Raw genomic sequence first — 16,030 nt, forward strand, 5'->3', positions numbered from 1 at the left:
ATACCAGGCAGAACAACAACTATGTTCACCTCAGCTGCATTTAATAGACATTGTCAATGCTGTCAGTGTTTGAATTGTGTGTTTACATGTGCTTTAGGTACTGACTTCCCTGGTGGCAAAAAACACAAGAAGTACAGATCAGAAAGTTCATATCTGAAACAGCGATTGGAAGAGATGAAAACTGTTCTGAGACACCTGGACTTCAAACAACCGGTATGTTTGTCAGAACAGCATGCAAAGTGTTGACACTGAGCTTATTCAATGTATCAGTGCCAGTACTTTACAGTAAAAACACCTTAAACCAACACACAGCCGAATGTCATAGGTCTCTTATTTCATCACAAGCAATTTCTTGCAACAATGTCAGTGTTGTACAGTGACAGACCTGCACCCAGCAGTACTATACCACATTGTTATACAGTGACAGATCTGTACCCACCAGTACTATACCCCAGAGTTAGTTAGTGACAGATCTGTACCCACCAGTACTGTACCCCAATGTTCAACAATGAGAGATTTGTACCCACCAGTATTGCACCCTTGTTATACAATGACAAACCTGTACCTCCCCACTGCTGTACCCCAGTGTTAGACAGTGACAGATCTGTATCCACCAGTACTGCACCCCAATGTTATACAATGACAGACCTTTGTCCACCAGTACTGTACCCCAGTGTTAGTGACAGACCTGTTTCCACCAGTACCATATCCAATGTTATACACTGAAAGACCTGTGCCACCAATACTGTATCCCAGAGTTAGTTAGTGATAGACCTGTACCCACCAGTACTGTATTCCAGTGTTTTATCTTTTATTCCATTGGCCACATTTCCCAATCCGGGACTACTTTGAATCATATCTCTCATCCTATACTAATTTTCAGAATGCTGGCATACTTGAAAATGATGTGAGATGCTGCGATAAACTGAGACTGCATTGTCACATTTTTAGACCTACCCCAGCCTCTAGTGTTGCCACAGCACCTAACAGTGGCTCAACCTCTAGTGGTGCCTGTGTCCCAGGAACTACCCCAGCTTCTGATGCTGCGCCAGTCTCTAGCAGTGGCCCAACGTCAATGCAACCCTGACCTCAAGCCCCCAGAATATGATTCAATGTTTGCTGTTATTATGCTCCATGCAATATTGATGGTTGCAGGAATTTGAATGTTTCTGCCTTTGTGATATAGGGAGAGGTGCAGTGTCTGAGCACTGCTCTCTCTTTCTTTCATCAGTCCGAGTGCCACAAGTGCTGTTGGAACTGATTTGCATTTGGCCTCAATGGTAGCTATCAGCACCTAGATATATATTGTTGCAGGGTGCAGGGTGTGCTCTCACTTATTATCAACAGCGTACCCGATGCCAACAGTAGATTGTCAGCGTAAAGCCACCAGCTGTTGGCAGCTAATTGCCAGGACACTGATGCCTTGGGTTAATGGGGTATTTTCTACACACAGGACATTGATCAGCTGGAAGTGATTGGAACTGGGCGCCCCTTCAGCTCGACATCAGTAGAATGTTTCCCTGTTGAGGAGAATCACCCCTCACCACAGGGTAAAGAGAACATGTAAGCATCACTGTGCGTTGGAGGAGTTCCACACTGTTTGTTGGATTGACACGTTCGGTGCAATGATTTGCAGTCTGATGTATCTGTGATGAATAAACTGCAGAGTTTCTATTCTTATCAATTTCTACTTGGTGATCTGAGACATTGCTCACACGGAAAATGAAAAATGAAAATGGTGTTCCTCTCTCTCATCTGTCTCTCTCGCTATTTCTGATGCATTCTTGCTACCTGAATCTCAAAAATTTTCTGTTCTAGTAATTTGCATCTGTAGGTTTCAAACTATCCTTCCCTACAGTAAGCTTGCCTTGTGTTTTTTCCTCGCCTTTATGTCTTTTACTTTGTCTCTTTTTATGCACTCTTCCTTTCCTACTTCAATTCAGCCAATAATTAGATGTCAGTTATATATATTTTCTTCATTCACCTGTCTTACTTTATTTTCTTTCACTTAATTTTTCTTTCTGACATCCTTTGTCTCCTGATGGTGATGTGACTGATCAGTGGGAGATGGTGTGATTAATGAGTGGATAATGTTGTAAGAAGTGGCATCTTTTAAGAATATTGTAGAATTGTTATAGAATAAGTAGGCAAAGTATTGTGATTATCTGGAAGGACGCTGTTTCTCTCACTCTCTCTGTCTCAAGAAAGATCCTGTGACAGGCAGCCAGGACAGCATAGGCCTGTTATCTCTGCCAAGGATATGATTCTAGCACAAGCTCTGGTACAAGACATTCCTAAGCCTGATAAGGCGGAATCACATGAGCAAAGGTTAAATAGATATCCTAGCATGCGGTAAGCATACTTCATGGACTTCGAATGGAAATGGGAGGGATCTACCTTGAATATCTGTCCCTTGCTAAATGGACAATGAATATGATTGACGTAAGACAACCTGCAGCCCTTTGAAATAAGGTATATAAATGGGCTGTCAAGAGGGGAAATCACTTTGGACAGAAAAGAGCTTCTCAAGCTGGATCCATGCTGGCTCCAGCCGAACCACCCTAGCTATCTCAAGAAGATTGAGAGCAGAAGAGACCGCTGCCACTAGCTATGGAGATCAGCATCCACCTTCTTCCCCAATCCATTCGTCTGATCCGGGACCGGCAAACTGTTCTCACCTGTCACGGCCATATGCTTTTTATGTCTTTTTAACCTATACATTATATTTAAACTGTTGCTTCTTAATAAACTGCTTTAAAATCACATTATGAGCTCGAACCCCTTCTTTGGGTATCTGTGACTCCCAAATCTTAAGCTTAGAATGTGATTGAAAATGGATTATGATGTGATGTGTTAATCTTTGTGTTCACAGAATCATAGAATTGTTACAGCACAGAAGGAGGCCATTTGGCCCGTTGTGTCTGTGCTGGTTCTCCAAGGAGCAATTTACCTAGTGCCACTCTCCTGCCTTCTCCCCCTGTCCCTGCACATTCTTCCTTTTCAGGTCACAATCCAATTTCCTCTTGAATACCTCGATTGAACCTGCCTCCACCACACTCCCAGGCAGTGCATTCCAGATCCCAACCACTTTCTGCATGAAAACGTTTTTCCTCATATCACCATTGCTTCTTTTGCCAGTCACCTTAAATCTGTGCCCTCTTGTTCTCGATCCTTCCGCCAATGGGAACAGTTTTTCCCTTTCTATTCTGTCCAGACCCCTCATGATTTTGAACACCTCTATCCAAACTCCTCTCAGCCTTCTCTTCTCCAAGGAAAACAGTCCCAACTTCTCCAATCTATCTACATAACTTGTCGTGACGCTGCTTCTATATATTTTTGTTAAGTCTTTTTTTGAGGACTCATATTTTAGAATTATGGGCATTGTTTTATTTGGGAAAACTGAAAATGAATTCTATGGATGTTTTTTTCATTGAAAGTACACTGAGAGGTCTTGTTTGAAAACAACATTTACTGGAAGTCACCTGTCTTCATATAAGTACCCTGCAGGGGCTTTTTGACCCTGGGGGAGATGTTTACAGAGAAGTGACAGGTCAAGATTTATTGGGGTCAGGAGGCTTGACTCTTGAGATATTGTTTTTGGTTTTACTTTGGACAGTGTGTTGGGGTGTGAGCTGTTTTGAAGGCAGTTGGAGAAAACCAGCCAAGAGAGCAGTCACCATCAGCTCACCCTCTTCCATCTCTTTGAGAACTTTCTGGGAATCAAGCATAAGAAATAGAGAAACTGATGCTGCATTTCTCCTGAAAAGCCTACCAGAAACCCATGATGCCACATTGCTCCTGGAAAGACTGCCCAACTGAACCTCAACATCGCCTGAAAAGAACTGCTCTAGAAAAATCCCATTGACGGCCATATTTGGGATGCCAAACCACAAAGAGACAATATCTTTCAATATCTTCTCCTTTTCTTCAAGAATTAGCAAATATTTGGCCAAAGTATTTGTGTGTGTGTCTAAGGTAAAAAGGAACTTTAATATTTCAATCTGCGTGTTAATGCTTTGCTTCGTTAATGGTTAAGTTATGTTTTAAAATAAACTGATAATTTTGTTGTTAATTAAAGAAACTTGGTTGATGTATGTTATTCTGGGATAAAGAGTAGAGTATATGATTGACCATATCGGTAACTAGGTAAATATTTAAATATATGTTGTGACTTGTGGAGAAGTGGAACTAGAAAAGACAGTGCACTCCTCCCACCTTGGTCATAACAAACTGAACTTCTTCATCCCTGGAACCATTTTCATGAATCTTTTCTGCATTCTCTCTAATGCCTTCACATCTTTCCTAAAGTGCAGTTTTCAGAACTAGACATCGTACTCCAATTGAGGCTGAACCAGTGTTTTATACAAGTTTAACATAACTTCCTTTTTTTTGTACTCGATGCCCCTATCAATAATGCCTAGGATGCTACATGCTTTATTAACCGTGCTCTCAACCTGTCCTTCCACCTTCAGTGACTTATGCATATGTACACCCAGGTGCCTCTGCTCCTGCACTCCCTTTCGAATTGTACCCTTTATATTGTCTCTCCGCATTCTTTCCACCAAAATGAATCACTTCAGACTTCTCTGCATTAAATTTCATCTGCCACTTGTCCGTCCATTCCACTAACCTATCTGTGTCCTTTTGAAGTTTAACACATTCTTCTCACAGTCCGCAATGCTTCCCAGATTCATATCATCTGCAAATTTTGAAAATGTGCCCGTACACCAAGGTCTCATTAATATATATCAGGAAGAGCAAGTTTCCTAACAGCGATCCCTGAGGAACACAACTACAAACCTTCCTCCAGTTTGAAAAGCATCCATTAACCAATACTGTCTGTTTCCTGTCACTCAGCCAATTTCATATCCATGTTGCCACTGTTGGTATAAGCTATAACTTTGCTCACAGGTCTGTAGTGAGGCACATACAAACATGCGAATGAGGAGCAGGATTCAGCCACTCAACCCCTCGAGCTTGCTCTGCCATTCAATAAGTTCATGGCTGAACTGATTACTCCACATTTCCATCTACCCCCGTTAACCTTTCACCCCATTGCTTATCAAGAACCTATCTACCTCTGCCTTAAAAATATTCAAATCCTCTGCTTCCACCACCTTTTGAGGAAGAGAATTCCAAAGACTCACGACCCCCTGAGAGAAAAAAATTCTCCTCATCTCTGTCTTAAATGGGCGACCCCTTATTTTTAAACAGTGACCTCTAGCTATTCTCAATTATCAGTAAAGTGATGGAAGGTGTTGTCGACAGTGCTATCAAGCGGCACTTCCTTAGCAGTAACCTCCTCATTGATGCTCAGTTTGGGTTCCACCAGGACCACTCAGCTCCTGATCTTATTACAGCCTTTGTTCAAACATGGACAAAAGAGCTGAACTCAAGAGGTGAGGTGAGAGTGACTGCACTTGACATCAAGGCAGCATTTGACCGAGTATGGCATCAAGGAGCCCTAGCAAAACTGGAGTCAATGGGAATCAGAGGAAAAATTCTTCACTGGTTGGAATCGTACTTAGCATAAAGGAAGATGGATGTGGTTGTTGGAGGGCAACCATCTCCGCTCCAAGACATCACTGCAGGAGTTCCTCAGGTTAGTGGCCTAGGCCAACCATCTTCCACTGCTTCATCAATGACCTTCCTTCAATTTTAAGCTCAGAAGTGGGGATGTTCACTGATGATTATACAATGTTCAGCACCATTCGCGACTCCTCAGATAGTGAAGAAGTCCGTGTAGAAATGCAGCAAGACCAGGCTTGGGCTGACAAGCGGCAAGTAACATTTGCACCACGCAAGTGCCAGGCAATGACTACCTCCAACAAGAGAGAATCTAACCATCCCCTCTTTACATTCAATGGCATTACGATCGCTGAATCCCCTACTATCAACATCCTGGGGGTTACCATTGACCAGAACCTGGACTGGACTAGCCATATAAATACCGTGGCTACAAGAGCAGGTCAGAGGCTAAGAATCCTGCGGCGAGTAACTCACCTCCTGACTCCCCAAAGCCTGTCCACCATCTACAAGACATAATTCAGGAGTATGATGGAATACTCTCCACTTGCCTGGATGGGTGCAGCCCCAACAACACCATCCAGGACAAAGCAGCCCACTTGACTGGCACCCCATCCACAAACATTCACTTCCTCCACCACCAACACACAGTGGCAGCAGTGTGTACCATCTACAAGATGCACTGCAGCAACGGACCAAGGCTCCTTAAACAGTACCTTCCAAACCTGCAACCTCTACCACCTAGAAGGACAAAGGCAGCAGATGCAAGGGAACACCACCACCTGCAAGTTTCCCTCCAAGACATACACCATCCTGACTTGGAACTATATCGCCGTTCCTTCACTGTCGCAGGGTCAAAATCCTGGAACTCCCTTCCTAACACTGCAAGTGTACCTACCCCACATGGGCTACAGCAGTTCAAGAAGGCAGCTCACAACCAGCTTCTCATGGGCAATTAGGGATGGGCAATAAATGCTGACCTAGCCAGTGATGCCCACGTCCCAGGAACGAATAAAAAAAAAAGATTGAGATTGGTACTTTATCAAATGCCTTTTGGAAGTCCATGTACACAACATCTATAGCATTACTCTCATCAACCCTCTCTGTTACCTCATCAAAAAACTCCAGCAAGTTAGTTAAACCGATTTACCCTTAACAAATCTGTGCTGGCTTTCCTTAATTAACCCGCATTTGCCCAGGTGATAAATAATTTTGTCCTGAATTATCCCTTCTAGAATCTGCCCCAACACCGAAGTCAAACTGACCGTCCTGTAGTTCCTGGGCTTTTATTTTACACCCTTTTTTGAACAAGGATGTAGCATTTGCAATTCTACAGTCTTCTGGCACCACCCCTGAGTCTAAGGAAGACTGAAAAATTATGGCCAGTGCCTCTGCAATTTCCACTCTCACTTTCTTCGGCATCCTTGGATGCCTCTCATCCAGACCTGGTGCCTTATCAACTTTTAAGTGCAGACAGCATATCCAACACATCCTCCTTATCAATTTTAAACATTTCAAGCTTCTGAATTACCTCCTCTTTCATCATGACCTGCACAGAAACTTCTTCTTTGGTAAAGATAGATGCAAAGTATTCATTTAATACCTCAGCTATGCCCTCTGTCTCCATGCAGAAATCCCCTTTTTGCTCCCTAATCAGCCCTATTCCTCCTTTTATCACCTTTTTACTATTTTTGTGCCTATCGAAGACTTTTGGATTCCCTTTTATGTTAGTTGCCAATCTCTTCTCATGCTCTCTCTCTTTGCTTCTCTTATTTGCTTTTTCAATTCCCTTCTGAACCTTCTATATTCAGTCTGGTTCTTAATTGTATTATCCACCTGGCACCTGTCAAACGCAAACTTCTTCTTCATCTTAATCTCTATCTCGTTCACCATCCAGGGAGCTCTAGATTTGTTTGCCCTACCTTTCCCTTTCGTGGGAATGTACCTTGACTGTACCCAAACTCTCTCTTCTTTAAAGGCAGCCCATTGTTCAGTTACTATTTTGCCTACCAGCCTTTGATTCCAGTTTATTTAGGTTGGATCCATTCTTACCCCATTGACATTGGCTTTCTCCCAGTTAATTATTCTTAGTCTGGATTGTTCTTTGTCCCTTTTCTATAGCCAATCTAAACCTTATGATGCAATGATCATTGTCCCCTAAATGTTCCCCTACTGATACTCCATCCACTTGGCCCACCTCATTCCCAAGAAGCAGGTGTTACTGTACTTTTTCAGTTTTCTTTGGTCTTTTGCAGTGATCTGCTGGAGGACTATCCTGATGTGATTGAGGAACCAATCACTGGTCCATCCATTATGTTCTGTGGACATCCAGCCCGATGGCTGAAGGACAGCAGCTCTCACAAGGTACAGCAGTTATACTCAGTGCAGATAAACATCTCTGTTAATAGGCAAGGGAACTAGCTGGTGTCATACTTTAGGCATTGCTTCTTTTACCTTGCTTCAGATCCAGCCTAGACTAATAGGGATAAGTATTCAGTATTTGAAATGAATTTATCAGTCTAATGCAGGACCAATAGTGGGTGGTCTAGATTAAGGTGTGATATACTAACAGGGCCAATTATGCGAAATTTCCGTGCTTTATCGTCCTGGGAGTTTTTGGTAGAAGGGTGTAGAGACATCTTTACTGCATATCTAACCCCTGTAAGGTGTAAGGGGTGTAAGGGAGGGGTGGCACCTCTTACAGGCGTGCTCGCTGCGTTCCTTAGAGTGGCTCGTCCTGTATTGGTCCTCACCTTCACCCAGTTCTCATCTGTGGCTCCAAGCAACTGATAGCATGCACTGTGGCCACACCCAAGTAAACTCCTTCGATAGGCGAGCCAAACCACATGAAGTCTCCTACTCCCACAAATTAGTGGTTGTCTGCCCTAGCATGTGAAGACTGATTCTGTTGGATTGAGTGGTTGAGACCAATCTAAGGTCCAAAGGCCTTGAAGGCATCTCAGCACTGTGTTGTGGAACGCATAGAGCTTGACAAGACACAGAAGATGTCGTGGTCACCCTGCATCCGGAACTATCTCCAGCTGTCTGGACTCATCTCGCCACTGGACCAAGATAGGTCAGGATGAGAGAGTGAGGCTGGCGATACACAACTCTCCCTCACTAAAATCCAATTCACACGTCATGTTCATCATCTTTCTTTATCTGTCATCCATTGTCCATCTATCACAAATCCTGTGACAATGGGCAAGCATTTCACTCAAAGGGTTGTGATTCTTTGGCATGCTCTACCCCAGAGGGTTGTGGATGCTCCATCATTGAATATATTCAAGGCTGCGGTAGATAGATGTTTGGTCTCGCAGGGAATCAAGGGATATGGGGAGCGGGCAGGAAAGTGGAATTGAAGCCCAAGATCAGCCATGATCATATTGAATGGCGGAGTAGGCTCGATGGGCCAGATGGTCTACTTCTGCTCCTATTTCTTGTGTTCTTGACATAGCAGCAGCTGTGGATTCACTGGTAGCTGTAGCTGTGAGCCTGCACACAGGCAGCTCAGGCCATAGTTTTTCACTCGGAGGAAGCAGTAGTAGGATTCAGGAGCCCCCTGAGCGACTGAGCAGCCATTTTCAGGACCACACTGCTCACCTCCCTGGAGTGAGGAAGGGACTAGAAAAGCTGCCCGAACATTGTCTGCTTCACCTAACCTGGCCAGCAGGCCACAGCTGGCAGGGATCCCCTCAACGCGGTTGAAAGTCAATCCCAAGAAAGAAAGTAAGGGTGACACTGGTCATCATTGGCACGTGGAACAAGGACACCCTCATGGACAACACCACATCCAACAGACCTGAGAGCAGAACTGCTCATGTTGGTAGAGTGTTGGCAAGGTACAATGTCCAGATCACCACTCTCAGCAAGGTTCGTCTACCTGAGGAGGGTCAGCTCAAGGAAATCAGCACCGGTTACACATTCTTTGGAGTGGCCATGGAAAAGAAGAATGGTGCGGAGCTGGTGTGGGCTTTGCTGTCATGAACCATCTCGTCAATAAGTTGATTTGCCGTCCTAAGGGTGCTTAAACTCCCCCAGCACGGCAACAGGCGACTTTCATCAGTGTATATGCCCCTACCATGACCAACCTGATGAATTCATGGTGACTTAATCCAAGAGTTGGTCTAGATCACCAGGCGTGCAAAGAGATCTTTGGCAAAACGGGTTTGGCAGTTGTAACAGCAGTGGTCTCCTATTGCTCAAGATGTGTGCTACGAACATATGTATGAACATACAATATTACACATTAGGAGCAGGAGTAGGCCACTCGGCCCCTCGAGCCTGCTCCACCATTTAATAAGATCATGGCTAATCTGATTGTAACTTCGACTCCACATTCCTGCCTACCCCCGATAACCTTTCATCCCGTTGCTTATCAAGAATCTATCTACCTCTGCCTTAAAAATATTCAAAGATTCTGCTTCCACTGCCTTTTGAGGAAGAGAGTTCCAAAGCCTCACAACCCTCTGAGAGAAAAAATTTCTCCTCATCTCTGTCTTAAATGGGCGGCCCCTTATTTTTAAATAGTGACCCCGGTACTAGATTCTTCCACAAGGGGAAACATCTTTTCCACATTCACCCTGTCAAGACCCTTCAGGATCATTTGTTTCAATCAAGTCACCTCTTACTCTTCTAAACTCCAGTGGATACATGCCTAGCCTGTCCAACCTTTCCTCATGAGACAACCCACCCATTCCAGCTATTAGTCTAGCAAACCTCTGAACTGCCTCCAACGCATTTACATTCTTCCTTAAATAAGGAGCCCAATACTGTACACAGTACTCCAGATGTGGTCTCTGTATAACTGAAGCATAACCTCCCTACTTTTGTATTCAATTCCCCTCGCAATAAATAATAAAATTCTGCAATAAACAATAAAATTCTATCAGCTTTCCTAATTACTTGCTGTACCTGCATACTAACCTTGTGCGATTCATGCGTTAGGACACCCAGATCCCTCTGCATTTCAGAGCTCTGCAATCTCTCAGCATTTAGATAATATGCTTCTTTTTTATTTTTCCTGCCAAAATGGACAATTTCACATTTTCCCACATGACACTCCATTTGCCAGATCTTTGCTTATCTATACTTAACTTTCTATATCCCTTGTAGCTTCTTTATGTCCTCTTCACAACTTACTTTTCTACCTATCTTTGTGTCATCAGCAAATTTAGCAACTATACCTTCGGTCCCTTCATCTATAAATTATAAAAACTTGAGGCCCCAGCACAGATCCCTGTGGCACACCACTGATTACATCTTACCATCAGAAAATGACACATTTATGCCTACTCCTGCTAGCTGGCAATCTTCTGTCCATGCCAAAATGTTATCCCCTACACTATGAGCTTTTATTTTCCACAATAACCTTTGATGTGGCATCTTATCAAATGCCTTCTGGAAATCTAAGTGCAGTTCATCCACTGGTTCCCCTTTATCCACAGCACATGTTACTTCTTCAAAGAAGCATAAATTAGTTAAACATGATTTCCCTTTCACAAAACCATGTTGACTCTGCCTGATTAGCGTGAATTTTTCTAAGTGCCCTTCCATAAAGCCTTTAATAATAGCTTCTAACATTTTCCCTAAGACAGATGTTAAGCTAACAGGCTTGTAGCTTCCTGCTTTCTGTCTCCCTCCCTTTTTGAATAAAGGAGTTACATTTGCTGTGTGCTGAGCATGAGCTCTTAATCACCAACATAAGTTACTGCCTCCCTAATTGCAACAAGACGCCTTGGATACACCCCCATTCCACACATTGGTATCTAATCAACTATGTCATCACCAGGCAGAGGGATAAGCAGGATGTGTGTGTAATGAAAGCCATTTGTGATGCTGACTGCTGGACTGACCATCATCTTATCATCTCAAAGCTAAACATCAAGATCCATCCCCCTAGACGTCCCCAAGACATCAAGGTCCAGAAGCTTCTCAGTGTCTCAAGACTCAAAACAGGCAGTGGTGAAGGAATCTCAGAGAAAGTCGAGAGTCACCTGTGTACAGCGAAAATGGACACACTGCACCTAGGATGACTGGGCGGCCTTTATGGATATAGTGTACTCCAAAGCTCTAGAGATCTTAGCCTTACCTCTCATAAGTACCAAGATTGGTTCGGCGAAAAAATGAGGTATGCAGAAACTACTGGAGGAGAAACATCACCTCTGTTGGGCTTACCATAATGACAAGCCATCGCTATCCAAGCACTATGCCTACCAAAATATCCACAGGACTGTCCAGTGCAAGCTCAGAGAGATGCAAGACAATTGTTTGAATCAGAAAGCAGACACACTCCAGTCATATGCCAACCACAAAGACTGGAAGAGATTCTATAATGCTCTCAAATCTGTCTCTGGGCCCCAGTCTACTGGTTCATCACCAATCCTCATTGTCAACGGGTCAACACTGCTCACAGAAAAAGCCCAAACTCTAGAAAGATGGACAGAGCACTTTAACCACATCCTTAATCGGCCTTCATCCATCAGTGAAGATACTATCAACAGGCTACCATAGGTTGCTGTTAACGATTTTCTTGATGACCTTCCCATGCTGTTAGAAACAATAAAAACTATGTAACTCCTGTCTAACGGCAAAGCTCCAGAAGCTGATGCTAACCCAGCTGAGGTCTACAAGGCTGGAGGTCAACACCTGGTCAAGAAGCTCACTGGACTCCGTCAATCTTTGTGGGAGTAAGGAATTATCCTGCAAGAATACAAAGATGCCTCCATTGTCCACCTATACAAATAGAAAGGAATTCACCAATCTTGTGACAATCACAGAGGAATCTAACTCCTGTCCATCGCTGGCAAAATCTTCACTAGAATCCTTCCGAACCACTTAGTGCAACATCTCGACCAGGATCTGCTGCCAGAGAGTCAGTGAGGTTTCAGAACAGGTCGGGGAACCACTTATATGGTGTTTGCAGTAAGACAGCTCCAGGAGAAATGCCAAGAACAGAACATGGACCTCTACACCATGTTTGTTTGACCTGACCAAGACCTTCAACACAGTAAGTTGTGAGGGCCTTTAGAAGGTAATAGAGAAATTCGACTGCCCTAAGAATTCGTCACAATGGTTCGACAGTTCCATGACGGCATGCCCGCAGGTGTTCTGGATGATGGTGAGTCTTCTAACCCACTCCCAGTTACTAATGGAGTTAAGCAGGGCTGCGTGCTAGCACCAGCCCTCTTCAATGCGTTTTTCTCCGCCATACTCTCTGATGCCTTCCATGATGGTGATCCTGGCATTGAAATCAGATATTGCATGGATAAGAAGCTGCTCAACCTGAGCAAACTCTGGGCAAACTCCAAGGATTTCCTGATTTCCACTGACTATGCACTGGTTGCTGATTCAGAGCTGAACAATCAGCACAAAGAAAATTGAAATAATTTACCAGCCTGCTCCAGGTAAGCCCTATCTCGAGCCCAATGTTTCATTTCATGACCAGAACCTGTCAGCAATGGATAAGTTCACTTATCTCGGCACTCTCTCAAGCTGTTCATATTAATGACATGCAAGAATTGCCAAAGCTAGTGTAGCCTTTGGCAGACTTCGAGCATCAGTCTGGGAATGAACAGTCTGCCTACCAAACTGAAAGTCGAAAGAGCTCTGCCCACTCTGCTGTACGCGTGCGAGACTTGGACTGTGAAACAGCATTATGCCAAGAAGCTCAACCACTTTCACTTGAGCTGCCTTCGGAAGCTTCTGAAGATCAGATGGCAGGACAAAATGCCAGACACTGAGGTGCTCACCCGATCTGGAATCCAAGATCCACACCATATTGAGACAGTCACCACTGAGCTGGGCTAGTCATGTAGCCAGAATGCCTGACCCTCGCTTACCTCGCGTCTGGGGTGCGCTTTCAGGGTGATCAAAGGAAGCGCTACAAGAACACACCGAAGGCTTCGCTTAGGAGACTTAATATCAGCCCCGAGTCCTAGAGGAAGCTCGCCCAGGATCGCTGCACCTGCGACAACCAAATGGAAGAAGGTGCTGGCTCCTTCGACTGCAAGTGCATATCAAAGGCAGAGAGAAAACACAAAGAGAGGAAATCATGAGCCAGCAGTTTATCCAAAACTCAATTGTCTGTGGTATCGTGTCCTTTTTGCAGCAGAACCTTCTGGGTGCGGATCGGCCTTAGCAGTCACCGATGTACCCACCAGAACCCTATCAAACACACCAGATGATGGACATGGCCATCTTCACCTTGAAGGGCGCACATCATACCTGCCCTGGGAATGTTTTAAGGGACAATGCCAAGGGAACCTTTCTTTGTACCTAACCCATGCTGGACCTCTGCTGAGAGCTGCTGATGAAAAAAATTTCAAGAGAGCTTTATACTGTTATATAGCCGGTGTTTTCCCTGCCCTGGAAGTGATGGGAAACTGTACAAGGAGCTTTACTCTCTATCTAACCCATGCCGTACCTTACCCTGGGAGTGTTTGATGGGATAGAGTAGGAGATTTACTCATTATCTAACCTGTGATGTACTTGCCTTGGGAGTTTTTGATGGGACACCTCGAAGGTGAAATGGAAAATGTTCCATTCCCCAGCATTGACAACCCTCCCCTTGAGCATAAAAGCCTGAATAATGGAGTGTTCCTTGTGTCAGCATACTGGAGCGAAGGGCATTGCTTTGAAATCATGCGATATTGCTGCATCCAGTGGAATGTTGTGTGTCTGAGAAACTCTTGAATGTCCCAAAATGAAATACATAACCCTGGCTTCTTTGAGGATTTTCATAGTAAACGTAGATGCTTTAAACTCATTTCAGTAGCTTATCAGGTAAATGTGCTGCCTGTTATAGCATTGAGATGTATAAACAAAGAGGGTTCCTGGCTCGTTAATCTGAGCTGCAGCAGGCATGAAGCCAGCACGACAGACAGAAGAATAAGTCAAAGATCATGTTCTTCCTAGCTGGCCAGTGATGGCTGGGTATATTGTCATTGAGTCATGCAGCACAAAAGGAGGCCTTTCAGCCCATCATGCATATGCCAGCTCTTTGAAAGGGCATTCTCCTGTCCTTTCCCCACAGCCCTGCAAATGTTTCCTTTTCAAGTATTTATCCAATTCTCTTTTTAAAGTTTTTTTTTATTTGTTTCATGGGATGTGGGCATTGCTGGAAAGGCCAGCATTCTCTGCCCATCCCTAATTGACCTTGAGAAGGTGGTGGTGAGCTGCCTTCTTGAACCGCGGTAGTCCATGTGGTGTAGGTACACCCGCAGGGCTGTTATGGAGGGAGATCCAGGATTTTCACACAGCGACAATGAAGGAACGGCAATATAGTTCCGAGTCAGGATGGTCTGTGGCTTAGAGGGGAACTTGCAGGTGGTGGCGTTCCCATGCACCTCTGCCCATGTTCTTTTAGGTGGTAGAGGTCGTGGGTTTGGAAGGTACTGTCGAAGGAGCCTTGGCGAGTTGCTGCGGTGCATCTTGTAGATGATGCACACTGCTGCCACTGTGTACTAGTGGTGGTGGGCATGAATGTTTCAGCTGGCGGACAGGTTGATTGGGTGCCACTCAAGTGGGATGCTTTGTCCTGGATGGTGTTGAGCTTCTTGAGTGTTGTTGGAGCTGCACACATCCAGGCAAGTGGAGACTATTTTATCATACTCCTGACTTGTGTCTTGTGTATGATAGACAGGCTTTGGGGAGTCAGGTGATGAGTTACTTGCTCTAGAATTTCCATCTCTGACCTGCCCTTGTAGCCACTGAATTTATATGGCTGGTCCAGTTCAGTTTCTGGTCAATGTTAATCCCCAGAATGTTGATAGTGGGGTATTCAGCAATGGTAATGCTGTTGAATGTCAAGTGGAGATGATTTGCTTCTCTCTTGTTAGAGATGGTCATTGCCTGGCACTTGTGGCATGAATGTTACTTGCCACTTATCAGCCCAACCCTGAATGTTGTCCAGATCTTGCTGCATGTGGGCACGGACTGCTTCATTATTGGAGGTATTGCGAATGATACTTGGCAGGCAAGCCACCCGCCTGCCAACAATGAGGAAAATTAATTTTGCCACATGAACATTGATTTTAAAATGTTGTTGGTGAAGAAAGAACTTGCTTTAAAAAATAATTGGCTGGAGAGATACATTAGCATATCAACAGACAGTACTTCAAAGGATAAAGGGGCTATTCCCTCCTCCAGTTTAATCCACAATGGACTTTTGATTACCAGACAGTGAAGCATTCCAAGTTAACTGCTAAGATGGCCGAATACACAAACAAACATGGTCAGACCAATTTAGTCACATGACGAAAACTGTTGGAGTTTTTTGAATTTTGAACTTGCCACAGAGTTAAAACACAGAAAGCTGCTGGACTGGAAAAGACCTCTCTCATGTCTGCTCTCATCTCGCTCTCACCAGCTTTGGAAACCATTGTAGACATATGAACCCCAAGAGAGAAAAGTCTGCAACAGTGAACAAGGTTTAAGAAGAATACTGAGCTCCAACGAAAAACAAGACTACCTACAATCAAGGACCCTGCAGTGAGCTCAAAGC

At 44.3% G+C, this 16,030-nt stretch overlaps 1 protein-coding gene across 4 annotated transcripts in view; it reads left to right on the forward strand.

Moving 5' to 3' along the window:
* mycbpap (mycbp associated protein) overlaps window positions 1–16,030 on the forward strand; it is a 330,021-nt gene that overhangs the window by 168,228 nt on the left and 145,763 nt on the right. For all 4 annotated transcript variants that reach the window (XR_010977536.1, XM_068057785.1, XM_068057786.1 and 1 more), the window contains exons 8-10: window positions 98–213; window positions 1,454–1,563; window positions 7,782–7,890. Coding sequence is in view for 3 of the 4 variants with exons in the window: in XM_068057785.1 (XP_067913886.1) it covers window positions 98–213; window positions 1,454–1,563; window positions 7,782–7,890 (335 nt within the window). In the remaining variant the exon portion in view is untranslated. The remainder of the gene's footprint in view (window positions 1–97; window positions 214–1,453; window positions 1,564–7,781; window positions 7,891–16,030) is intronic.

Source organism: Heterodontus francisci, chromosome 26 (assembly GCF_036365525.1).
Source record: "Heterodontus francisci isolate sHetFra1 chromosome 26, sHetFra1.hap1, whole genome shotgun sequence".
NCBI lineage: Eukaryota > Metazoa > Chordata > Chondrichthyes > Heterodontiformes > Heterodontidae > Heterodontus > Heterodontus francisci.